We start from the raw sequence: 27,293 nt of genomic DNA, 5'->3' as shown, positions 1-27,293 counted from the left end.
CTTCACACAATGGTGTACAAAATCATTTACAAAAAGAATGTCCTGTAACAATTGTGATATATTATCAATATATATATCTATAATATATAATACCACACAATATAATGTTAGTTGAGCCATAATGATGAAAACAAACCTTGAACAACTAAAGTCATATCATGAATGCTGTTAGCAAAGAATTCATTAATCATTGAATATGGCATCTATCCCATTCAATACCTCCAATGTGAATTACTGTACATGTACCTTGAACTTTGCAAGATTCAATATCAAAGTACTGGTTAAAACAGCATGACTCGATATCACCCCATTTGGTGTATGTTTCAAGATGTCCAATATATGCATTTCTTCCTGTGAGAGAAAGGGTAGTCATCAACAGGTGTTTCATACCCACGGTACTAGTCTATACCACATCAGCCAGGATTAGTAGTCTGATTTCCTATCAATGAAATATACCCCATATTGATAATATGAACACATCAGCTGAACAATAAGGAGCTATATAATTATGATTATGGCCACTGTGTGAATGAAATGCTGTAAAGTATGGTGCACTATAACTGCCCCCTAACTTAAGCCAAGGTGTAAAAGAGCATGCTAAAGGCTTTAAAGACAGTTAGCATATTAACTCCTGGTGGCTTGATTCATTCCCTGTCCACCGGGTAGATTAAAAAAAAAAAAAAAAACACAACATAAATTGCACCTGTCAGCAAATTTGTGCATTGAAGAGTATGCGCATCATTAACGGCTGATTCCAGTCAAGATTCTTCTGCTGTGTGTGTACTGGTACTCACACAAAGATCATTTTAAAGCTGTATAAGCCTACATTTCGTTTCAAGAATTTTCAAACATATCCGAACTGGACCAGCTTTCCCAATCTATGGTATCCCCATACCACTGGGTGTTTAATTTAAGTAAAAACCTACAACATCTATTAAGACTTAAGACTCAAATTAATTCCTACTCTATGGTATCCCCGTACCACTGGGTCTTTAAGTAAAAACCTACAACATCTATTACGACTTAAGACTCAAATTAATCCCTACCAATCATACAATGGGTGCAAATTGCAAACAGTGACAGGAAATGACACACTCTTGCTCAGCAAGTTGATAAATGCTGCACAGTGGAATCAAAGTACCACTGGTATTGGAAATCTGCATTTAGGACCAAACACACACACACACACACACACACACACAATATTGCAAAGTTCAGTACAATTCAGCCTTTTTCTGCAAAGAACAAATTAAACATGGTACCAGTACTATCACCAAAGAAGCAGCACACTTAAGTAGTGCAATTAATAATGAGTCCATCCCTACTATTAAACTCAAGCCCCAATGATAACCACTTAAAAACTCCAGAAAGCCACCAGTGACAATGGCTCGAGGGGTGGTTCATTGAGGGAGAGACTAAGCAATGGTACAACAGCACTGCAAATATTTGGTCTCATCCAATTTGTGCTGTATGAACCCTCCACTCGAATACAATCTTGGCCACGATGTCATATGCGTGCATGTAAAAATCATATCGACGGAAGTTCGGATCTATTGTTGTTCTCACACAAATACAAAGTCCATACTTGTGTAAAGACTAAGATCACACCATCTGTGACAATATCAGACAAAAATACTCTATAGTGGTAGTGCTGACTTTACACAAATTTGTGTGTTTTTTTTTATCCTCACTGTGCTGTACTTTCTTCTTACTGTACACATGCTGGGTATAATATAATCAGGTTTATGCTGGTACCAATACCCTAATGAATGTGAATGGTACGAACCCTCATAATTTACTAAAGATTATGTGTGTATGTGTGGGGGTGGGGAAGGGGACAGGTAAACCTTCAACAAATCCAAGCTCCATATTACAGTGTACATATCAACAGCACAAGTGGTCAGACAAATCCCAACAGTTTCAAATTGTGGTGTGAGTGTGTCACTACCTGGATCAAATAATACAGAAAATTTCAACTGTCATTGCCACTGGCAACATCACTACATACAATGTCAAATGTGTTTGAAGGTGCTGGTCTCAAGAGTGAGTGGATGAACTATACATTAAAAGTGATCAAAAGTTGACAAAATGGTGACCAGTGCTTTCAAAGACTAAACGGCAAATTCAGGAAAAAATCTGTTACTCCTCACAGATGCCGCATGCTTAGGTTGATTTAGCTTCTAATTGTAAAATGCATATGAAATTACACGGCACAAATTTCATTTTCATTTAGACTCAGAATGCAAAGAAAGGATTTGGAACTTTACCTTAATATTGCAACATCCAGATGAAAACGTGACTGGTTGCATGGCTACAAAAGACCTTGTTTGCAACCAAGTTGCAATTGTAAATCTGAACGCAATCATGAGTCATGTTTCTTCCAAATGCCTTCTTTAATCACATTTGTGCCAATCATGATTAAATTTGGAGGTCTTTTTGAATCAAGCATTCGCTCAATTTTGGGTGCACATACGGAATTTGAATGCTTTGACCTCCAAAAGGTGATTCCAAAAATGATGTTCAGCTTGACCCTATGTTCACTTCCATTATGGCGCCTCCATATAAGTATTAATTTAGGCTTAATGTTAGTGTTTCAAACGTTACATTTTGTTAGAGGTCATTAAGTTTGAGTCACGGATGTCACTTATCACGGAGAGTCATTTCAGCATCTGAAACTGTTTCATGACAATTGCTTATACGACAATTGTTCCCATGAAATCTCTGCACGCTTTAAATAGCCAAGCATTAATTCTACCCACAAATATAGCCCTAACCCTAATCCTAATACTTACATCAAACTCAACCTAAAACCCTTTATCACAAACCTAACCCTAATCCTAATTCTCATATCAAACTAGACCTAAAACCCAAGTATCACTAACCCTATCCCTAACTAGGAGAAGTACGCCCCTATCCAGAAGCGCTGTATTACCCTTCGCCCAAACACTCAATGGTACAATGAAGAAATTGCAAGTGCGAAACTGCGTCGAAGGTAATTAGAAAGAAAATGGAGGAAATCGTTGTTAGAGATTGATAGGCAGTTGTATTGTAAACAACGTCAGTATGTCCGTTCACTACTCAGGAAAGCGAAAACTGAATATCACTCTAAACAAGTTAATGACTGTGGTAAAGACACGAAGAAACTCTTTCAGGTTGTAAACAAGCTTCTTGGCCGAAAAAAAAAAATCCCCTCTACCTGAGCATGATTCTGACAAAGAGTTGGCTAACGAGTTTAATCGGTTTTTCGTTGATAAGATAGCGAATATACGCTTATCCTTACCATGTGTCAGTGTGGTTAAAAGTGAAGCTGAAGTTGCAACTACTTCAAAATTAGACTCGCTAAATCCAACGTCTGTAACTGAGGTTAAGAATATGATTATGAAGTCTCCAAATAAGTCATGTGAATTAGACCCTTTTTGTACGGATCTGATAAAAAAATGTGTATCAGTGACTGCCCCTGCCATTACGAGCATAACAAATGGCAGTTTTGCAGCAGGTGTTGTGCCAAATGAATTGAAAACAGCGGTGATATTTCCAACCCTCAAAAGACCTCATTTAGATAAGAACATGTTAAACAATTATCGACCAATTTCAAACCTGCCATTTGTTAGCAAAGTTATGGAATGTGTTTCCTTTTCACGCCTACGAGACTACTTGCAGGAGAATGATTTTCTTGATAGCCACCAATCAGCGTATCGCCCTGATCACAGTGTAGAGACATTACTTACTGACCTAACTGATCAATGTTTGAGACAAATGGATGCTGGGAATATCACTGCTGTTGTTTTACTTGATATGTCGGCAGCTTTTGATACTTTTGACCATTCCATTCTTACCAAGACTCTCAGATCTGTTGGTGTCACAGGACTTGCATTAGAGTGGTTTCAATCTTACCTTGCCAGCCGTTCACAATATGTTAAGATCAATGACAGTAACTCTGACCCGGCTGCACTTACTTGCGGAGTCTCGCAAGGGTCTGTAGGTGGACCACTTCTATTCTCACTATATCTTTCAAGGATTAGACACATTTTTGAAAGACGCAACATTCAGTATCACTGTTATGCAGATGATATATATTATACAAATATTTGTATCCTTTTCACCAACCAGGACTGAACTCACTGAAGCTGTAAAACGATTGGAATTATGTATTGATGATGTTAAGGCATGGATGGAAAGAAATGGTCTCAAATTTAATGACAGTAAGTCAGAATTTATTCTGATAGGATCCAAACAGATGTTGTCTAAGGTGAATTCTGATACATGTTTTGTTAGAATCGGCAATAGTAATATCAAGCCTTCGAACAAAGTTCGTAATCTTGGTGTTGTTTATGATGCAAATCTGACATTCAAAGACCACATTTCATATGTATCCCAATCTGTAAGATTTCATTTGCGTAACCTGGGCTCAATTCGGAGATATTTAACTAGATCAGCAGCAGAAAAACTGATGCATGCTCTTATTTCGTCTCGTCTAGATTTCTGCAATTCTCTGTTTTGCAGTCTTCCACAAAAAGAACTCAGTAAACTGCAACGTCTTCAGAATTGTGCCGCTAGATTACTTACTTTCAAGAAGAAAACTGTGCATACTACCCCAATACTTCGGTCCCTACACTGGCTTCCTGTTGAAAAACGTATTAACTTCAAGATTCTTCTTCTTGTTTACCGTACATTGCACAAATTTGCCCCTGTCTACCTTCAAAATACTCTTCATCTTCACCAACCACCACGTAATCGACGTTCATCAAACTCGCTAAAATTACAGGTACCTCGAATCAAGCATAATTGGGGGGATCGGGCTTTTTCATATATGGGCCCAAAACTATGGAATGGCCTACCAAAATCTCTTAGAGAAGCATCTTCCATTGATAGTTTCAAAAAGAATCTCAAGACGTATATTTTTAATTTGAATTGACAATATTGTATGCCTGTATGTAATGTATGTGTACGTATATATTGTTTGTTGGTTTATTGTCTTATTATTTTCTGTGATACTGTTGTAACATGACACAATATGTACTCTGTTCTATAGCGCCTTGAGTATCTTTTTTAGGTAGAAATGTGCGCTCTACAAGAGTCTCACTATTATTATTATTATTATTAAAATAAGACTGAAGCAATTGTCACAGGAGCAAATGTCGGCTCACCGTCTGAAGCATTCAGCTCTTATACGTGACAAGAAATATCTATAGGCCTGGACAACCCCCCACCCGTGACTTCTACAGTCTAAGTCATGTAGCATCTAAAGCTGTGGTATATAAATCTACAGCCACTGTAACGTATTTGATGACTGGAAATTACAATGTACAATGCACTATAAACATTACAAGTACATTAAAACAAACACCAATTTTACAGTCAACGTAATTCTACTAGCAGTGACACTTGGACTTCATTTGATGATTTTTCAGTCATCTTGTGCCGAACTCTATCCCAGAAAAAGAATTGTATCAGCTCATAAAGCAATAAGCAAAGCATACATGTTTAAATTGTTAGCAGATAATAGCTCCTCATTCCACTCTAATCCCAGCCCTCCCATCCCCCCCCCCAACAGTAAATCTCAGTCAAATATAAAGCCATAAAAATATCCCAGGGATGCTAGTTTCAAGGTTCACTGTTGTTTTTCTTCTTCATCATCTGCTGTAGTTTGGAATTTGACATGAGTTAGTGATCTACTTACCATCAAATAGACTCACACTTACGATTACCGGGGTAACTTCCTGACTACAATGGCTTTGAAATCACAAATGACTGAAAATTATGATAGACTGTTCAATATTCAAGTCCTTCTGGTTAGATATCAAACACAGGAAGATCTCAGCGAGACACTCATAAAATATACACTGTATGTTTCCATTAATTAGGCATAAAGAGGGAAAGAAAATAAGGAAATGATGCCAAATCTGCCAGTCGACATAAAACGGCAGGCTCTAAGGCTACGGGTGCTGTGGTTCTGTGGATTTCGCACTGCACTTTCAATCTGTAGGTCCAGTTTTCAAGCCCCTGCCATGGCACTTCTTTTATTTACATGTAGCAAGGCACTCCGACTACAAACTCTTGACTTCTCTACTGAGGAGTATAAGTCATGGATAACCAATTAAATGCTATCATATTTGGGTCTAGTATGTGTGTCCTGGTGAGTGCTAGCTTAATTGGCTGGAAGGCCCCAAATGAGCAGAATGCTAGCAACACTACGGGTGAAAATTTCATTCCCCTGACCGGTAACATGAGGTCTCATACTGTGCCTCTAACATCAGGATGTGGTAGAAATGTGAGTAAAAAATGCCTACTTATCACAACTTGTTACATAGTCCTCGTAATACTTTGATATCAAAGCAATCTGATTTTGTACACACACACACACAAGTAGCAGGTTACTACTGCTCAGAAAATGCCATGGCATTCCCAACTTTGGCTCAATATCAATCCTGAAAACATTGATATTTTGGCACCCAACACACATGCTTTGATGTAGTCACACAGATGCAAACATACTTTCAAAGACACACAAAATCACGTACAAATGGTCAGATTTGCACAAGGCATATTTGTTGGGACCAAAAAACAAAGGCTTTCACTCACACTGCATGTGACAATTAAGCAGTCAAATATACATTTAGAGTGTAATAATGGCCTCACACGAGACAGTAAATACTATGAGGTTGTCAGTACTAAAACTGATCAGTTATTCCACTAAGACCCCGTTTACAGTGCGAGGCCCGGCCGTGGCCGAGCCCACCTTAATTTCAGTGTAAACACGCAAAAGGCCAAATGCGAGGCCAAAATTGGCCTCGCATTTGGCCCGCAACTCGGCCGCAGCCGAGCCCGGCCTTTTCTTGGTGTAAACACTAACTGGGCCAAATGCGCGGCCAATTTCAGTCTGGCTTCCAAACCCTCTGCCTGTATCTTTCGCTATTCAGGATATTAACCCCCTCAATGTCGAAACTAGTATAGTTTAAGGTGGTTTTGTCCTGCAAAGGATTTCTTCCTTCGGCAAAGACCTTTGCCCAAACGGCAACTTTGTCGCCACGGAATTCAGTTGGCAAAGGGTCTGAAAACCAGACAATATCAAATTGCGTTTGCTTACAAGCAGAGCGCCACTACGACAAAATATTGAAAGGTTTGAATCAAAAGCGCAGCCGAGCCTGGAAGTGTAAACGGACAAAATTGCAAGGCTCGGCCTTGCAATTGAGGCTGGGCTCGGCCAGGGCTCGGCCGCGGCTCGGCCCAGCCCCGCACTGTAAACGGGGTCATAGATACGGTACTAAAAAAAAATCCACTTGAGTCACTACATAAGGCAAAAAAAAAAAAATTGTTGCATTGGCGTAACATGAGATTTTCAAATAGGGTCGGTCGGGCGGATTTTTTTTTTTTTTTTTTTTTTTTTGCTACCTGCATTTTACGTGTAAAACTCGTGCTCAGCTCAGTAAACAGTTACAACTGCTGCACCGAATGTGCTGTGTTCATCTATTCTACAAATTATTTATGAGGCCGATATTACTGGAATTATACCCCTTCACAGAATTTAAAGATGTTGAAATCCCTATCCTGAATGTTTTCACTTCATATTTTACTATTTTGACTTAGATAAGATAGATGCAAATTGACCCATATGTACAATCTTTTCATCGCACACGGCGATCTCTATTACAGTCCCACATATACAGATTCGTGTAAGTTCTCCACACAAGAAACCTATGGCAAAACTGTGCACAATACATCGCAGTCTGAATGCTACGTATTCTTGCGGTCGGCTACACGTCACTTCCGGTTGACTGGAGTGAAAACAAACAGCTTGCATGCGCTAAGTGGCCTGCATATAAATGCGCATACCAAACTGTGCATGTGCGACGCGACGCGTATAACTTACGTGCAACTCTACGCAGACATGGGGACTGTTTTTCATTATTCATTTTGTCATTTGTGCCATCATTCATGAGATACATGCATCATGTCTTGCCAGCAATATTCTAATAATCTGGATCCTGTCGATCGATCGGTCCCGGTATTTTGCCAAGTTGAAGGCAGTCGGACTGGACCTGTGCCCGTATGAAATCGCGGCAGGACTCTGGATCAACGACCCGACAAAATGGCCAGATGTGCAGTAGAACCTCTTTGAGTAGGCCCTACCCCGATATCTACGCATACTTAGTACCTCATAGAAATTTCAGGTAGGTCTATAGGCCTAACGTTAGTACTGTAGTAGGTTAGGGTAGGGCCTAATTTAGGGTAGGCCTAGGGCCTAATCCTGCCGCCCGCACAGCTATAGTAGTACAGCTTGCGCTAGCGCTATGCTCGCGGGGCGCCCCGGCAAGAAAACACGTACAGCGTTACCACTCCAGGCTCACGCGACTGTTTGTTTTCACTCCACCGCTATCCATGACCCCGTGACACGCAAAATACCCGGATGTCCGACCATGAGAATACACTGAATAAATCTTGTTAGAGTACGTGTCCGTGTTGGAAACAGATGACGTACTGATCAAGGAAGGCTTATGCGAGGCGCTAGATCTCTCCCTCGTACATCCGATATCCCCAGAGCCGTTTCCACTTCCGGGTTTGTGCGATCGCGATCGCAATCAACAAGATATTTGATATCGATAGCAAAAAAAAATAATAAAAAAACATGGGGTCAGCGGAATTTTTAGGGTCGGGCGGGTAACGCCAATGCAACAATTTTTTTTTTTTGGCCTAATGGGGGAAGTGTGCAATCATGAATGTGACTGATGCTGTTAATCTTCAATTGTGAACCAAATGAAAAGAAACTGCATGCAAGAATGCGCTTGCATGCAGAGCCGTCCAGAAAGACAGGATCAGAGACGTGGAAGTTCTATACAGTCTCCCTTCCTTGTTAGGTTCACCCAGGGCAGAAAGAAAAGGAGCCATTTTGAATGAGAGCAGCAAAACATGAGCAGCAACAGATCTGAGGCAAGGTTTGGGGAAATATGGCTACTACGACAGAAGGTTACGACCATTTGAAATGTCACCAAGTCATCTTTTGTAACATCAAGAAGGTATCTCATGTGGTAGCAATCTTGCTCCGATACAAAAATGTGAATACACTTATTGTACATCAAGAATCACTACTTGTTAATCTCCTCGAAACAATTCTCAATAGAAAGGTAAAGAAAATTACAATCTTGCACATCGCCAAGACGTGGCGAGGTAACTCCTCTAAAGATGAATGCAAGAATTTAGACACTTTCTATGTAGATAGAGAAAGAAAAATACATGATTTTCTTAAGTGCCCACAGATGACCATGTTGAATGAGTAAATGGTTCCAAATATCTTGACATTCACAGAAACTCACACGATCTGTTGCTCATACTGTGTACCTCACTGCTTTCTTTCAAAATAACCCATTTCTCTGGATTAAATAACTCCCAGTAGAGAGATCAGGATAAAATCTATGACTACAGAGATTAGATTCTGGAGATAGTTTACCTCTTTCTGAAGACTTAAGTTTATATCAGGGGGAACAAGACCCTAAATTGTAGGAAAAATGGATATATCACAATTGGATGAATAGTGATGCTTGGTTTCCAGTTGATATTGACTGGAAAGATATGGTAGTAGACATCTTGGACACTGAATATGGAGGAACATTTATCAGAAACCTTCATATAATCTTCTTTTTAAAAAATGCTGCACAACAGCAGAGCATTAAAAAGTACATTTCTCTCCCTTGCCCAGATGGGCATTTGTTCAAGAGCACATCATTATCACTTGCCCAACTGGATTTAGTAGTCCTTGCGAAGCAGGCAAGTGCATTTGTAGCACCCTGCAAGAAAACAAGATTTACTTGTGTGAATCATTAGTAACTTTCATTTCAACATTCCTTCACTTTTTTCCACATCAAGGCTCCCAGCCTCTAAAGCGGTCCTTTCTACTGGTTTAAGAAATCGTAGGATAGGGATGTGGTCCATAAAAATGGGACGGGCTCTTTGTGAACTTAACCCTCTTTTGCTGAAGGCACATCATGCTATTGAAAGATGATAAGAAATATTGACCAATCTACTTATTTGGAAGGCTGGAAGATGCCTCTTTATTTTGACATAAAAAAAAGGGAAATCACAAGAATTACTTTGATTAAATCACATCTTAGAATTTATAGCACATTAATCAACATGAAAAAAAAATGCACTGCAGATCACAAATTTTGTTCAACAATCCGATAAATGCATCCTTCAGTTCTAGCACCAAATATGGATGAAAATCTGAACAAAAAATTCTAGAGCATTGACATTATATGCTGATTCAATGTGATCAATATTTCCTTTTCTTTGTTGGTTTCACATCACGCACTCTTGCTGGGCATTTACAGTCTCTGGTCAACTTTGACAAAACTGCCCATTATTTTCTGTTTTTTGTTTTCATTCTTCAGTCACCAGCCAATCAGATTTATTTCAACAAACAGTGAAACGTCTCCATATCAATGGCAGGATTGAGTGCAATACTTGATTTTCGCTCATAAAACTCACTTGTTTGCCTCTTAACATTATTCAAACCATAAACTTTTAACATTTTGTCTTGCATCTGAAAGGCTGCACTCAACCAACAAAATAACTGAGATCATCAACACACACACACACACACACACACACACACACACACACACACACACACAAACACACAAATAAAAGAAATAATTTCAAAAGCACACAGGCATGCACAGAAGTTAGTACCTTGATAAGTGAGATAGCCATTACATCACTATCAATTTTTCCCTTGAGCGACTCGCAAATCTTTGGAACAAACTGATGCGGAAGCACGAAGACGAGGATGTTTGCTCCCTTGGCTGCCTCTGCGACATCTGGAATGGCTACCTACAAGATAAAAGTATGAAAATATGGTTACAAAACTTTCAGGACCATTTTCTCAACAACATCATATAAACTTGAGAGTGCAGCTTTCAAACAAGGCAAATGCCAAGCAACGTCTCACCCACTTATCGCAGTTTGTGATTAAAGTGGTTTTTATGCAAGTTCATTGAACTTTTGACCAACTTCATGTCCAACTTCACCAATATTTAAACTTGACCAGCATCTCCAGGTGGATGTGATGTGTGTTTTGTGGTCATAGCTCAAAGCTGTGGAAAGTTATTGAGAGTACACCATAACACTGTGAGTACAGTGCTGATCACGGCAAGTTCTTAACCTTTTGACCTTTGACCTTGTCAGACTTCATCCATATTCAAACTTGACCAACATTTTGTAGTTATGTACCTGTGGTGTGAGTTTGGTGGTGATAGACCAAAGTTGTGGAAAGTTAGACAGAGTATGTATACCAAATTGTAAACTATACCAACAATGCCGATGACAGAAAATTGATGCCTGTGTCTCACTTCTGCTACATGGGCAAGAAAAAAACAACATTATATTGTTAAGATGGAAACACAGTCAAATCATAGTTTAGGTAATCACAAATAGGCAAATGTTAGTAAAAACAAGTAAATGATTTGTTAGGAATATTTTTTTCTTTGATATGACCTCTCTCAACACCTGCACATCTGCTTTCAAACTCCGATGACTTTGGCAGGTTTTCCTTAACAGGGGCGGGGGTGGGGGACCTTGTCTTACATTACTGTACCTTCACACCATTGTCTCTGGTTAAGATGCACTGGGAAGCAATGGCCTGAATAATCTCACAAATAATTTAATGAGAACAATGGCCTGAATAATCTCACAAATAATTTAATGTGAACAATGGCCTGAATAATCTCACAAATAATTTAATGTGAACAATGGCCTGAATAATCTCACAAATAATTTAATGTGAACAATGGCCTGAATAATCTCACAAATAATTTAATGTGAACAATGGCCTGAATAATCTCACAAATAATTTAATGTGAACAATGGCCTGAATAATCTCACAAATAATTTAATGTGAACAATGGCCTGAATAATCTCACAAATAATTTAATGTGAACAATGGCCTGAATAATCTCACAAACAATTTAATGTGAATTGTTCATTCAGTCTGATTTAACTGCCAACTGCATCCTGATAAGAATAAAGCCTTGCAATATCAGTTGTAAATGTATTGCTATGGGAGTGGTGAAAAACAAATAAATCAATATCAATCTGTGTAGACGCACAGTGCTCATGAGTGCTGTTTTGTGATTTTGTGTGTAAATGCGCACAAAAGCAGATAGGCCTAGCCTTTTGTCAAGGCCCTGTCCCTGTATGGTGAAGAGAGCCCAGCTGAGTGGGGTTGTGCGAGGGCCTTTTGAGATTTGCTTTGCATCTTTTGTTTGCCCTTTGAATTACCAACTTCTGCTTCCCGATTTCAGGAGCAAAAGTCGACTAATCTGCGTGCCTGTCTGCTCGAGCCCAATTTGAATATCGGTACGGCGAGTGTATGCCACAGACGTCCACTGGTGGTCTGTGATGCATGCGAACCGACCGGACAATGCCAAGACAAAGGATGTGGGGAGTGCCCATTCCATTGGTCGACTGGAACCTGTTAATATGACTATTCAGTAGGGTTCATGTGTCACGAATAATAATGTGTAAAGCAGACTTCGCTCGCCCGTTATAGCCATCATACAGCAACAGAGCCTTTACAAAAGGCTAAGGTAGGCCTGATATACAAGCCAAACAGGAGGACAGCTACATTACCACTATCTGGTACCAAGGTATCATAGCGGACAGGAAAATGACTAGTTATAATGATTTCTCACAGTGAATTTACTTGGGAAGGATAATGTACTAACAACATTGAATACACATGTCATTTCTTTCTTTGTGTGTGTGTGTGTGTGTGTGTACTGTGTTATCAGTATCACCTTCCAGTTCCAGTGATTACAAATTGCAATTTTATCGCGGATGCAATTGAAATGCAGTTCTATCTATTATCACTTGGTGATGATAATGTGATTGGGAAGTCCTCTCTTGACATTTGTATACATATACTCTACACTTTACAATTCTCCACAGTCTGGCTGGATGTCTGGCATACCACAATGACTGCGCGCTGAACAGTGTTGTAATTAACATGCTTGTCATCCTCAGAATCCAGGCCCCTGTGAGCCCATGTGAATAGTCTCCTCGGACAGATGTTCCATTGTTATGACACTTGAGACAAATTGCTATGTCTAGGCAATCATTGTTTTTGAGATGCTGTACAGGGAGGACAGTTGGAGAGAGGGGGCGTTGCTTATCCAGCCTTAAAGAACCTGTGTAATGAAAATGCATGTTCACTGACTTGCGATACTCCCAGCACCACATACAAAGTTTGTATACATGTATGTGGCCAGCATGTACCAAATGTTTTATACTAATTTTGTACAAGTTTTCTTCAGATTTCTTGGATATAAACCATGCCAACAAAATCCTTCCAAATGAAGATTTTGTCACATACATCAACTGCCTGTCACTGCTAAAGTACCAATATGATTAACAAAACATATATTGGATTGCACCTACCCTTACAGACTAAACATAACTTGCATGTTTCCATGTTAATATTTTAAATATGATTAACAAAAGACTCTGCATTATGAGTACAATCTTGGTGTTGATTAATTTATGTTTTTGTTTGTTTTACCTTCAAATTTCAGGATGTCTGTATGGGGCTAGCTGAAAAAGTTATCTCACTTGGAATTGCAGATGCCCAGACACAAATACCTTGTGCATCATGAATATATTTGTTGATCTTTTGTCAAAAGCACATCTTGAGTTGCATTTAAAAACTGGTCACCCACAAACTGAAGGTTTTATAATAGTCTACAAATCATCTCAATCTTCAAAAAGTTGCAAAATGATTGGGTGCAAAGAACTATCAAAACCTGCCCAGCCATAATAAAAATCAGCAAGCAGTGAGTCTGACTGCACAACTGTGCAACATGGGATCCCTCCAACCAGGTACAACAGCTAACCTTGCTGCTAGATGGTGACGTACAGTAGGCTTGATTCATCATAAATCACCTTGTCAGGGTAGGATGTCCCTGTCATTTGAGGTCAAGCTAGGGGGCGCGTTGCTACATGAATTTTCCCTTGACAAGCACATACACAAACACACACACACACACACACACACACACACACACACACACACACACACACACACACACACACACACACACACACACACACACACACACACACACAGAACATGCCCTTTTTCAGCATCAGACATCAGGAGCAGGGTAGAAGGTTGGAATGTACTGGTACTGGTACAAGATACCCTTGACTGTTTAAAAGTAAGTTTGAAGTCTAAAACAAAGTTAACTTCCCAAATTACCAGGAACTTATTACTAGTTGTGAAACAAAAGTGCTTTTAATGTCCAGTATACAATGGCAGGGCTGCCAACCTTGAGTGAGAGTTTGGCGTGAGGCACTGCAAGGGAGCGGAGCGACCTCCTGGCTAGCGCCTGGCGGCCTGCTGTGCGGCCGTACGTACGTACGTACTACGTACACAGTCAGTGTGTGTAAAGCGATGCAAAGCACACGTCATAGCCATACATGTACTGTAATTTGCTATAAGTACAAGCTACGCTCACGTGGTATAGGTAGAAACCAATCGAAACGAAAACAATTATTATTGGTTAAGCTTTACACCTGCGCAGGAAAATCTTGAAATTTTTGGGCTAGGGCATATTGATATTTGGAAAATCAGAGAATTTAGAGATATACTTATTTTTGTAGTCATGTACATTCCATTTAGGGGGTTTAGTTTATTTCGTTTATCAGAGTGAGACAGTCAAAATTGGTTGAATTGCGTGAGTCTCATGCTCAATGAGTGAGAGTTGGCAGCCCTGCAATGGCAAGAATCTCTACATAAAGAGATTCTCAAAGTTACTGCAAAAAATATATATATTTAAAAAATTGTCATTGGAAATACAATTACCTCCATCAAAAAGGGTTTTGGGTTGTTGTTTGTTTGTTTTGGGGGAGGTTGGTGTTGGTTTGTTTTTGTGTACATGTAAAATAACTCAAAAGAGAAACACTAGGAAAGGATTCTTTATCACTGGGAAATAGCACCATTTTTAGCATTTTTACCTCTGCCAAGGAAGGTGGTTACATTTTTATTGGCAATTGTTTGTTTGTTTGTTTGTTTGTTTCTCTCTGTGCAAAATAACTCAAAAAGTTGTGGACAGATTTGGATGAAACTTGCGGGAGAAGTTGATAATGACACAAGGAACAGACGACTGAATTTTGGTAGTGATCCAGAAATTTTTATGGATATTTTCATGGATTGCTTATCTTTTTGCAGATTGGGTCAATGAACTCGGGAGTTTAAGCTGCACGTATTGAGATTTGCATATATGCATTCTATTAGTTAAAAGTGCATGCTCTGCTTGGGCGAGGTGTCTTGCAGCCAGCTGGAAGCTGATGATGTAAACAAAAGATTTCTATATTGGGAAATTGGACAATTTTCAGTATGTGTGTATGGGTGGAAATTAGCTGCTTGGCAGAGGTCTGCACTCTCCCTGAGTGCTTTTCTACATGTAGTTTATATGAGCAGTCATATGAAGTAGTAATGACTGTATTCATCCTCTACTGAGTTAAGGGCATACACCCGAGTCAATAGCCTCATACTTCTTGTGTCTACAACATAATCACACAATACTACGGGGCACTCAAGAGAAATTTTGTGATTTCTGTAGAAGCACATGAACTTGGCACTCTACCCTAGGCATGTTAACCCAAACAGAAACTTACAGATTAGTAAAGTTAACAACCATTTACACTGAATTGTGAAAGTCTCTATGGGAGAACCAGACAGTTTGACCTGCAACATATTTCATGTACACATGTATTCTAAATTATCTCCAACTCACCCTTTGAGAGACATCAAGTAAAATATGACAGAAACAAGGCACAGTATTCCAAACTACAATGTAGTTGACAGAAAATCTTGGGACTATTCTATCTAAGTTTTGTGCAATTGATAACAATCAAAACTACTAACAGAGTGGGGGAAATGAACTAAATAAAGAGCAACATACTGACATCTTTGCTCATTAAGCTGTATCAAATCTCAGCAGTCTTCAGCTGTCATACTATACCAATGTAAATATTTAAATGAACTGATATCCTTCTTTTGGCATCTAGACAAAATCTTCGAACTTGACCTTCAACCATGCCATAACAACCGACACACAATATAACTACGGTAATCTGACATCCTGCAGTCACATCAGCACATTATACTAACTATACATCATGGTCATCATATTGTCATACTCTGTCCATGTTACCTTTCATAAAATAGCATGAAATATTTCTTAAATATTTATTGTAGAAATAGACAATTATGAGACAGTGATGTGCCAAGAATCCTAGAATCCAATTTATGTCTTGTGTCTGTTGCATCCATGTTACTACACAACAAGTGGCTGAATGAGTCGCATCAGTCGGCAGGAATTATGAATATCAAGTACTTCTGAATTATTTGAAACCAGGAGGCATAGCCGAGTGGGTTCGGATAATTCAGCGGCACTTATTCAGAGGAACTGAACCATTAAATTACTCCAAACACAATACATTATGGTAATTGGTATTTCACACAAACAGAGTCTTTTTAGGTTTAGAATTTGCATGGTACAGCAGAGTTCCATGAAGAATGTTTGTCTCTTTTAATCAAGTCTTTTCTTTCCATAAAAATACAAATGACTCATGCTGGACAAAAAAAAAAGAGAGACATTTGGTATCAATCCTACTGAGTTGTAAAGCTGTAGTCCCCTGTTGCAAGATCTCTTTCTCTTCTAAATCTCATCCAAGACTGCATAATATATACTGTATACGCTATAATTTTCGCGTACATAAATTTTCGCGAATTGCCGCTGTCACACATTTTCGCGAGTGGTTAAATTCGCGATTGGGGAACCAGAGAAAATATGAAGTGGCAAAGAAAGTGTGTATTTTCAACTTACTAGCAAAAGAATGATACTAGTTATACACTGCATGAAAAAGACTTGCCAAACTCTGCGAACTAGTAAGTTAGAATTCAACATTTTTGAAGTGGTTAAGTCCATCGCGCTAGATTTCTGACGAGTGGTCCCCTTGCGATAATGGATTGGCTCTCTACAGTATTCGTAAGTAGACGTGTGTCATGGTAATGAATATGCATGAGATACATGTATATGCAGATGAGTGTGACGTATTAACCTGACCCCAGGTCAGATCGCATGTGCGCGATGTAAGCAAGCGCTCAGGGGTTGGAACAATATGGATACTGGCAATAAATACGTGCCGATGTTGAACTGGTAAATCATGTGTTGATGGTGCTGTTATTTTCACATTTCGGGCCACAAATGTGACATTGGCGACGAGGATAAACATGTGGATTACGAATCTGTGGCTTTGAGCAGGAATGTTTCATCATGGCAGTCGCTGGAGCTGAATTTCTAGCACTTCGCGGTGTTCCTCATTTCGACCCGACTGGCGATGCAAGCGCCGTGAGCGTGAAGTGGAAGGCATGGCTTGAAGAGTTTGAAGCCTACGCAGACAGTCGTGGCCTGTTTCTCGATGGGAGTACGGCGGGGCAGAAAGCGCAGCGGAGAGCGTTACTTCTCTTCACCGCAGGACCTGCAGTTCGGGAAACTTTTAAGACGCTTTCGAATACTGGAAAGAAGGAGGAGTACCAGAAAGCCGTGGATGCATTGAATACGCATTATGTGGTGACACCAAATGCCACATTTCAGCGCCATTTGTTTCGCAGAACGAAGCAGGAAGATGGGGAAACAGTCGCCCAGTACGTGACGAGATTACGACAACTGGCTGTTGGGTGCAATTACGTGGAAGCTGATTTGGACAATCAGTTATTGGACCAAGTTGTGCAGCACTGCAGATCTGACAAATTGAGACGACGTCTGCTAGAGAAAGGGGGTGAGTTGAAACTTACCAATGCTTTAGCAATAGCTGCTGCATTAGAGGCCGTTGAAGGGCAATTTCATACCATGAAATTGAAAGACAGTTCAAGCCAGCCCAAAGTTAGTCAACACGTGAATAGACTTTCACATAGCCATAGCCAGCCAAGACATATGCCTACTACTAGTACACATGACTTGGAGTGTTTCAGATGTGGGAACAGAGGGCATTTTGGAAGAGACCCATGCTGTCCAGCAAAGGGCAAAGTTTGCAGGAAATGTGGAGGGAAAGACCACTTTGCTAAGAAGTGCAAAAGCAAGTCAAATGCCAACCAGAATATGAAGAGTGCAGCTTCTAACGTTAAGGGCAAAGCTTGGATGAAAGGAAAGTTTCCTGGCAAGAAAGGTAACTATGGACAGAGAAAGCAAGGCAATGTTCGCCATTTAGAGGGTGATCCAGAAAGTGATGATGATGACAATCAGGATGGGCAGAAGTATTATCAGTTTACGTTGAATGATGACCATCATGAGAAGGTCCCAGTGGTAATTGGTGGCGTGACAGTTCCAGTCATTGTAGATTCAGGCAGTGACAGCAATGTGATCGACCGAGAGTTATGGGAGAAGTTGAAAGAGGAAAGGATCACATGTACATCTAAGAAATGTTCGAAGAAACTGTATCCATACACAGCAACTAAGCCATTGCAAACGATAGGATGTTTCACTGCGACTGTTGAAGCTGGTGACAAGCGCACGAAAGCAGAGTTTGTTGTCACTGAAGAGAGGGGAGAACCATTGCTGAGTAGACGCACGGCGCAAGAACTTGCAATTCTTCATATTGGAGCTTGTGTCAATGCTGTACAGTCATACGAGGATATGAAGCAAGAATTCCCCGCAGTTTTCCAGGGAGTGGGAAAGCTAAAAGGTCGACAACTAAAGTTGGCAGTGGACGACACAGTCAAACCCAAGGCACAACCAGTGCGCAGAACCCCATTTGGACTTCGTGGGAAAGTTGAGGCGAAAATCAACGAGTTGATTGCGCAAGACATCATCGAACCTGTAGAACATTCAACACAGTGGGTTAGCCCAGTAGTGATCGTGCCTAAACCAAATGGAGACATAAGACTGTGTGTTGATATGAGGATGGCCAATGAAGCTATCATTCGAGAACGACACCCCATACCAACAGTAGAGGAGGTACTTCAGGAGCTTACGACCAGTCAGGTGTTCTCGAAAATTGATCTGAAATGGGGCTACCATCAATTAGAACTGGACCCTGAATCGAGGGATGTGACAACGTTCGTGACACATTGCGGATTGTACCGATACAAGAGACTATCTTTTGGCATCAACGCAGCTCCTGAAATCTATCAGTTCGAGATTCATCGAGTGATCCAAGGCATTCCGGGAGTTGCAAATATTTCCGATGACATCATAGTCCATGCGGCTACACAGGAAGAGCATGACAGACGATTGAAGCTTGTGCTATCCAAACTACAGGCAGCAGGCCTCACTGTGAATGGAGACAAGTGTCAATTTGGTGTCTCAGAGATGGATTTCATGGGACACAGGCTCACCCGAGAAGGACTGAACCCAGCTGATGCCAAGGTGAAAGCTGTTGCAGATGCACGTGAACCCCAGAATGCAACAGAGATGAGAAGCTTTTTGGGATTGGTCAATTATTGTGCGAAGTTTATCCCCAACTTTGCGACACTGGTAGAACCACTGAGGAAGCTAACCAGGAAAGATGTACCATTCCATTTTGGCCCTGAGCAGAAGGAAGCATTCGCAGCCCTGAAACAAAGTCTGACTAATGCTGATACTCTTGGGTATTATGATCCAGATGCACCAACCAAAGTCATAGCGGACGCTAGCCCTGTTGGTTTAGGAGCCGTGTTGGTCCAGACCCATGATGAGGGACCAAGAATCATCGCCTATGCCAGCAGATCTTTGACGGACGTCGAAAGGAGGTATTCTCAGACAGAGAAAGAAGCACTAGGACTTGTGTGGGCCTGCGAGAGATTTCATGCATACTTGTATGGCATTGAATTTGAACTCATTACAGACCATAAACCATTGGAGGTGATCTACGCAGCCAGGTCTAAACCGTGTGCTAGGATAGAACGATGGGTGCTCAGATTGCAACCATACAAGTACAGAGTAGTCCACATTGCTGGGAAAGCAAACATTGCTGATCCGCTGTCCAGATTGTTGAAAGATGGACGTCCACAATCAGAGTCAGAACTGGGGACAGAAGCAGAGAGTTTCGTACGCTTTGTAGCTATCCAGTCAACGCCGGGAGCTGTGACAACGAGAGAGGTTGAGAGAGAATCCGAACATGACCCAGAACTCATGGAAATTCGAGAATGTATCCAAAGAGGACAATGGGACAAGTGCACGCACAAGGCATATGTTCCCATTAGAGATGAACTTTGTTGCATTGGGCAGTGTGTGTTGAGGGGAAGTAGACTGGTGATACCACAGAAACTGAGACCAAAGATTGTATCACTAGCTCATGAAGGACACCTAGGTATTGTTGGCACCAAGCAGAACCTCAGGAGCAAGGTATGGTGGCCAGGTTGTGATAAAGATGCAGAGAAATTCGTCAAAACGTGCCATGGGTGTCAACTCACAAGTAGAAGTAACCCTCCAGAGCCGATCAGAAGTACGCAACTGCCGACAGGACCGTGGATTGATGTAGCTGTTGATTTTCTCGGACCTTTGCCAACTGGCGAGTCAATCATGGTAGTGGTAGATTACTACAGCAGATACTATGAGTATGCAGTGATGAAGTCAACGACCAGTGAAAAAACGATACAAGCATTGGCAGAGATCTTTGCGAGACATGGATTGCCTGTTACGCTGTATTCTGACAATGGTCCACAGTTTATCTCAGAGACATTTGCTGAATATATGAGGACCACAGGCATCCACCATCACAAAGTAACTCCTAAATGGCCGCAAGCCAACGGAGAAGTGGAGAGACAAAATCAGTCTATCGAAAAACGACTCCGCATCGCTCATGCTGAAGGGCAGAACTGAAGAGAAGCGTTGTTGTCCTATGTAGCTGTCTATCGGGCAACCCCTCATGCAACCACGGGAAAGAGTCCAGCAGAAGTTCTCTTCGGGAGAAAAATCCGAACGAAAATGCCTGAACTGAACGAAATGAGAGATGACCAGGAGATGAGAGACTACAATGCTGAAAAGAAGGGAGCAGCAAAGCTGTATGCAGACTCGAGGCGTGGGGCCAGGTATTCAGACATCGTGCCTGGAGATGATGTTCTTGTGAGGCGAGAGAGTGGTGGTAAGCTAGACACACCTTATTACCATCAACCCTACACCGTGGTATCCAGAAGTGGCAGTATGGTGACAGTCAGGTCTCCAGCCGGGGTCCTGTACAAAAGAAACGTGTCTGGTGTCAAAAAGTACCAGTCCAGAGTGACACCGAGTGACGTGGCTGCGAATCCAGTACGGGCTGCTCAACCTGAGGGACCAGACGATGTTCCAGAGGTAGTTACCAGCCTTCCTGATGACGTGGCCAGAGTTCCAGAAACACCAGAGGTTGCAGCTAGCAGTGTTTCCAGTGCTGATGGTGAGCAACCGAATCGCGACAGTGCCATCGCAGGACGGCCGAGACGAGACAGGAAACCACCTAAGCGATATGAAGATTTTGTGCGATATTTTTAATTGTGTTCGCGTTATCATGAAAGCGACAGTTTGTGATAGTTTGTGTTCGCGTTATCATGAAAGCGACAGTTTGTTATAGTTTCAAATGAGTTTCAGTGAAAAGTGCATTGATTCAGTGGAAGCGCAGTAATGATACACGCCAAGGAAAAGCGGAATCATCAGTGGAAATGTGTTGTTATTGTGTGGTAAAAAAAACAAACAAACAAACAAACAAACAAAATAGAGAAATGATGTAAAAGGGTGTACGCCGAACGCTGCCCTTATGAAAACGCAGTGAATGCGTATGATGTGTGTGTCAAGAAGGAGACCATCGCGAAGTCTGAGAAAGAGACCATCGCGAATTTTGAGAAAGAGACCATCGCGAATTCCGAGAAAGAAACTGTTGTGAAGTTGTGCTATGATTTCTTGGATCATCGCTGTTTGTTGGTGTTAAGCGTTATAAGAATAAAGAAAACTGTGAGCTGAACATTTATCTTATATGTGACGCGGTTTGACTTCGGACCATCAATAGCAGCAATCACCAATCAAATATTTCATGCAGGAAGAGAACTGATAGCAGGAACAATTGAACAGTGACTCTGATAAAGACACTATAAAGTGCATGCATGAGTGTTGTAAGAATGGTGTAATACAACAGAAAGTACATGCCTGAGTGTTGTCAGAATTGCATAATACAACAGAAAGTGTATGACTGTTAGTGTTGTAAGAATTGCATAATACATCAGAATGTACATGATTGTAGGTGTTGTAAGAGTTGTATTATCACTTTTGGTCAAATATTTGGTATCAAATGTGGAGGAAAAACACACACAAAAGCAGTGGGATTCCAGTATGTGGTTATAACACAACAAAAGAAAAGAAATGAGTATGAAAAAAAAAAAAAAAAAAAAAAAGGGGAAAGAAATATGTGGGTGTAAACTGTAAAGTTCAAATGTTTACATGTTGCATATATGAAGTGAGCAGTGTATTAGTGCAACTACATAAGAATGTTGAGCTACCATATTACATGTGTGGTTATAACATGGTTATATGATATTTTATGAAGAAGGAATTTAAAGTTGTTTTGTTGGTTTGGAAGGCAGAACAACAATGCTATTGAGAGTGTTCACATGCAGTGTAAGTGTTTGCAAAGTGTTCACAGTTAAACATACAGATGTATGGACGGACATGCGTCTAGAGAAGTGTTTGCATTTCAGTGTTTGCATTTAGACATACAGATGTATGAACATGCGTATAGAGAATGAACGCATACATGTAATATATGTTATTGTTAGATGCCAGTTTGATCATAACATTTTGGTGCAGTTAATGACAGGCAAGTTCCCACTCGTGTACATGGGAATATCAATTCAAACAGAAAGAAGCACTGCAATGTGTTACGTTTGGTAATTGTCAACGTATATCCATACAAGATATACACTGTAAACATTTAATGCCTACAGTTGAAGTTGTATAACAGACATGAAAACCAGAGTACACAGATTCATACACTCAGAGTGAAAGGTTGAGACTCGCATGGATGTAAACTTTATTTCCGGTAAAAGGAGGGATGTCATGGTAATGAATATGCATGAGATACATGTATATGCAGATGAGTGTGACGTATTAACCTGACCCCAGGTCAGATCGCATGTGCGCGATGTAAGCAAGCGCTCAGGGGTTGGAACAATATGGATACTGGCAATAAATACGTGCCGATGTTGAACTGGTAAATCATGTGTTGATGGTGCTGTTATTTTCACATTTCGGGCCACAAATGTGACAACGTGGACGTGCGTAAACAAGCTTTATAGCCAGTATGGTCTGTTCGGTAAGCCGTGACATGGTATACTAGTACTGAAATGTTCGTATCATCAAGGCAAGGGATTCATTTTGGAAGGTAATATTTTCGCATGTTGTTAATTTCGCGAATAGCTCCCGACTCGCGAAATTCGCGAAAATAAAACCCCCGCGAAATATATAGCGTATACAGTACTTAATGAATACGATTTTATACAGTATAATATGTATGTATGAATATCAATACATGTGTGAGAACAGAGTGCAGCAAATTGTGAGCTGTAACTATGACTATAGTGGTGAAGAACTAGAATGTACTTTTGAAATCCTACGAATCTCTGTTTTAGTTAGTTTATACTATACAAAAGAAAGAAAACAGTTCCAACATATTTTCGTTGAAGCAGACCTGCTTTCCTATTTTTTTCCCTTGTCAACTGTTTGTATCTCAAAGCATTTAGATAAATTCTCTAGGAGATTCAGTACCACTGTGCATACTGTATCACAAGGAAGACCTCAGCATTTTGTTGTTCAACGACTCCATTTTGAAGGGCTGTGGGCAGTATAGAGTACTTCAATATAGATCTTTACACAAGATTTAAACTCCTGTAGATGAGTACATTTGCTAATTCCCCACAATGGAAGCAGAGGGACCGCATGTGTGTTCCCTAAATCTCCAGTCAGATTTAGGGGGTCTCCAAGGCAGGAAAAGCCTGTGAAAAGTTCGCAAAGGGGGGGGGGGGGCAGATATTTAAGCAGTCTGGAAATGGGGGGGGGGGGAATGCTTTCAAAGGGAGGGAACAAGCATATGTGCACCCTAAATAACACCGAGTGTGAGAGGGGGTGGGGGTGGGGCCTGCTTTTTCTGCCAGTCAACAGATGCATCCTGAATCCGCCTCAGGATGACAATAATCCCTGCTGTACTACATTGTATGCTGGCTTTTGAGTACATACAATGTAGGATTGTGGCATTGTGTGGGTTTGTGTACCATGGTAACCAAAATTTGTGCCAAGTAATAGGGCCCATTCACTAATTACAAACAGAACTGGAGTGATAGTTTTGAAGTTTACATCTCTTTATTCACTCTACAGGGAATTGACATTGCATTGTGGATCATACCACGACCACATTTTCATCAAAGTTTTATTTTTTTGCCAAAGCAGACAAACACAGTACACGATGGGAAATAATTCAAGAATCTTGATTGTGTATGAAGGGTTAAACAAAATTTACAAGCAATTCAAAGAAGATTTTTTTAAAAATGCACTATAAATTTATGGAAAATTGACTTTGCATTGTGGATCATGAATGGTCAAAATTTTCACTGAAATTTAATTCTCACACACACATGTTAAAAAAGGATAACTCCTGAACATTTTCAAGCACTGGAGAGACACTAGCAGAGGTGATAACACAGTACCCGCTACTCTCCGCTTAATCCGGGGAGTGTCGGGCAGAGCATTTCTTATCCAATTAAGCACAGTATCAGGTACCCGATTCTTTCGCATCACAGGCACAACACATCATGCACCTATCTGTATCTGTGCAGAGTAAAGAATGGTCTAGACTACGCACCACATTGTCTGGGATGACATGTCCTGGGAGGTACTTCTCATTGATGTGTGTCTCATTGATGATCTCCGTCAACTTTTTGCCATTCACCATCTCCTCAAAGACCCACATCGTGACCTCGTCCTGGAACTCGGGATGCCTCTTGGCATTCTTTCCGACGATTCTCGCAATCGCAGACCCCCTGGCGACAATAAAAAAAAAAAAATGATAAGACAATGTAAAGCCATCTTCCCTGGAGGGAGAAGGTGATCATGACATGAACCACGCACATAACACACAAGTCCCTTTATTTGATCTGAAAGGTTGATCACAGATCTTTGGAAAGACAATGTGGACGTCATTAGTGCATCTTGGCGTTCCATTTTAAACAAGATGAGCTCACTTGAATGGACAAACTACAAGTACTTGCGTCCTCACAATTTGGAATTTACAAAATAAACGGAATGAATTCCTTTGTTTCAACAGATAGAAAGACTTCCTTATGACCCCCCCCCCCCTACTTATTTTGCCAGGAACCAGCCTACATAGAATGAATGAATGAATGATTTTAATCATTTATTACCAAATTTTCAAGTTTACAATCACAGATAATTTATACAATCATTGAGGATACAATAATAATAATACAATTAACAGGAATACAAGACATAAAAGTATAGAATCAAACTTATCAACAATATCAATATGAAAGTACAAACATATTAACAAATTTGGTAAAAGGGTCCAACAAATAGCAACATAGTAGTAGTGTAAGTTATAGTGCGTTACCCTATATTGTTGCTAGCTTGCGTACTACAGGACACACTCTTCTCACAACTTCCCAAATTGTGCATGCATGCAAGTGCATCCATTCATACCAATTACCAGCTGCATGAGTATTTACATCAAACAAGGCAAGGGTAGGGTAGGGTAGGGTAGAGTGGCAAAATTAGTGGGGTGGGGGGGGGGGGGCAGAGCTACCAAGTCTGACGCATTCCGCGTGAGACTCAAGCATTTAGGGTCTGTCTCACGATCTCACGCATGGCACCCATTTTTCTCACGCATCTGGTGAAGTCTGCAATTTGGGCCAAAAATAAGGAGCATAGAGCTCAAAGGACTAAAGTGATAGTTGCAATTGAAGGCATATTTCCCTTTTGCCTTTCAAAATTAGTAAAAAATAGTCACTTAAGTATGCACCAGATCGCATCATTAAGAGCTAATAATTTAAAAAAGCTCCCTACCATGGGAGGGGGACACCCTCCTCGTTCACGCACGCATGCGCGCAAGCGCCGAGATGCCGAGTCATGAAAATCTCACTCATAAAAGTTTTTTGAACTTGGCATCTCGGGGGGGGGGGGGGGGGGGGGTAACACAAGGAAGTCTTTTCGAGATAAGAATCATACAATCATAATTCACATTATGTCCCACCACTAACATTGTATCACATGACTGCTGTCTAGATGCACTGAAGAATAAAGAAATGCTACATGGGTGGGTACAGATTCACTAAGACTATAAAGAGTTCTCAACCTGAACTGCAAACAAAATCACAGAAAACCCACTTTCTTACACTAAACAGGAAAGTTTTCACAATCATAGTTTTTATAAATCCAATGAATGAATCTGCATTCTCTCAGTCTCACTTTTCCATTCAAGACAAGTAAATATAAATTTTGTGCAAGTCTTCTGTCTACAGTCTTCTGTGAACAGTCCTGCAGAGGCAGCTTGGAAATATCACCCTGGGCCTATTCATCTGGATTTGTTTTTCTTTTTTGACCAGCAAAGTTTACAAAATGACACCGTTTATAATAGAATCACTGAGGAAACTTCAAATTCGCCGCGCCGCTCACGCACGCAGGTGTATAGACGGGACGTTTTCCCCGCCCGTGGCTCAAGGCACGACTGTGCATCTGACACCGGCAGCGCACAGCCAGTGAGTCTTGCATCTCTCATCTTTACCCTCCGCCCGAGTCTAAGCTCCGTGTCTGAAAATGATACTTACCAATTACCGGAGCCTACGATACAAACTTTCTTCGGAGCTGCTGTTGCCATATTAATGCCACTGTTTCTACAGGAGGTGTATATTGGGACAGGATGGCTTCTCAACCACAGTGCAGCTTTTCGATGCAAAGCCAAAGAAGGAGCAAGTTTAGGTAAACAACGATGTATCGCTGGGCCGGGGAGATGCCGTAGATGAGACAGCATCGAGCCTGTGGTGGTCGTTTATCCCTCGCGTAGATCTAGAGCATGCGTATGCATGCAGTGCCAGCAGCCAGCCGCATTGCATTGCACATGGACTTTGCTCGCGATTGGCAAGCGGCCAAGGTGGAACACTATAGCCTCTAATCAAGGTGTTCTGGGTAAATTTATTTTCGCGTTCAATCAATGGAATTAATGATTGAACGCGAAAAATAAGTATATATCAGAACTTATTTTTTCGCGTTCATGGTCGAGAAGACACA

At 40.8% G+C, this 27,293-nt stretch overlaps 1 protein-coding gene across 1 annotated transcript in view; it reads right to left on the bottom strand.

Annotated features, from left to right (window-relative positions):
• Positions 1 to 27,040, bottom strand: part of LOC139726700 (glycerol-3-phosphate dehydrogenase [NAD(+)], cytoplasmic-like) — a 32,910-nt gene extending 5,870 nt beyond the window's left edge. Inside the window, exons 1-3 of the mRNA XM_071637686.1 lie at positions 26,834 to 27,040; positions 24,856 to 25,033; positions 10,687 to 10,827 (exon numbers count right to left, since the gene is read on the bottom strand). Of these exons, the coding sequence (XP_071493787.1) occupies positions 10,687 to 10,827; positions 24,856 to 25,033; positions 26,834 to 27,036 (522 nt within the window). The 5' untranslated portion in view covers positions 27,037 to 27,040. The remainder of the gene's footprint in view (positions 1 to 10,686; positions 10,828 to 24,855; positions 25,034 to 26,833) is intronic.
• Between the last annotated feature and the right edge of the window lie 253 nt (positions 27,041 to 27,293).

The sequence above is a fragment of the Diadema antillarum genome, unplaced genomic scaffold (assembly GCF_040938485.1).
Source record: "Diadema antillarum isolate AM-2024a unplaced genomic scaffold, OU_Dant_1.0 seq00000097_RagTag, whole genome shotgun sequence".
NCBI classification, from domain to species: Eukaryota; Metazoa; Echinodermata; class Echinoidea; order Diadematoida; family Diadematidae; genus Diadema; species Diadema antillarum.
This window is presented reverse-complemented; position numbering and strand designations above follow the sequence as displayed.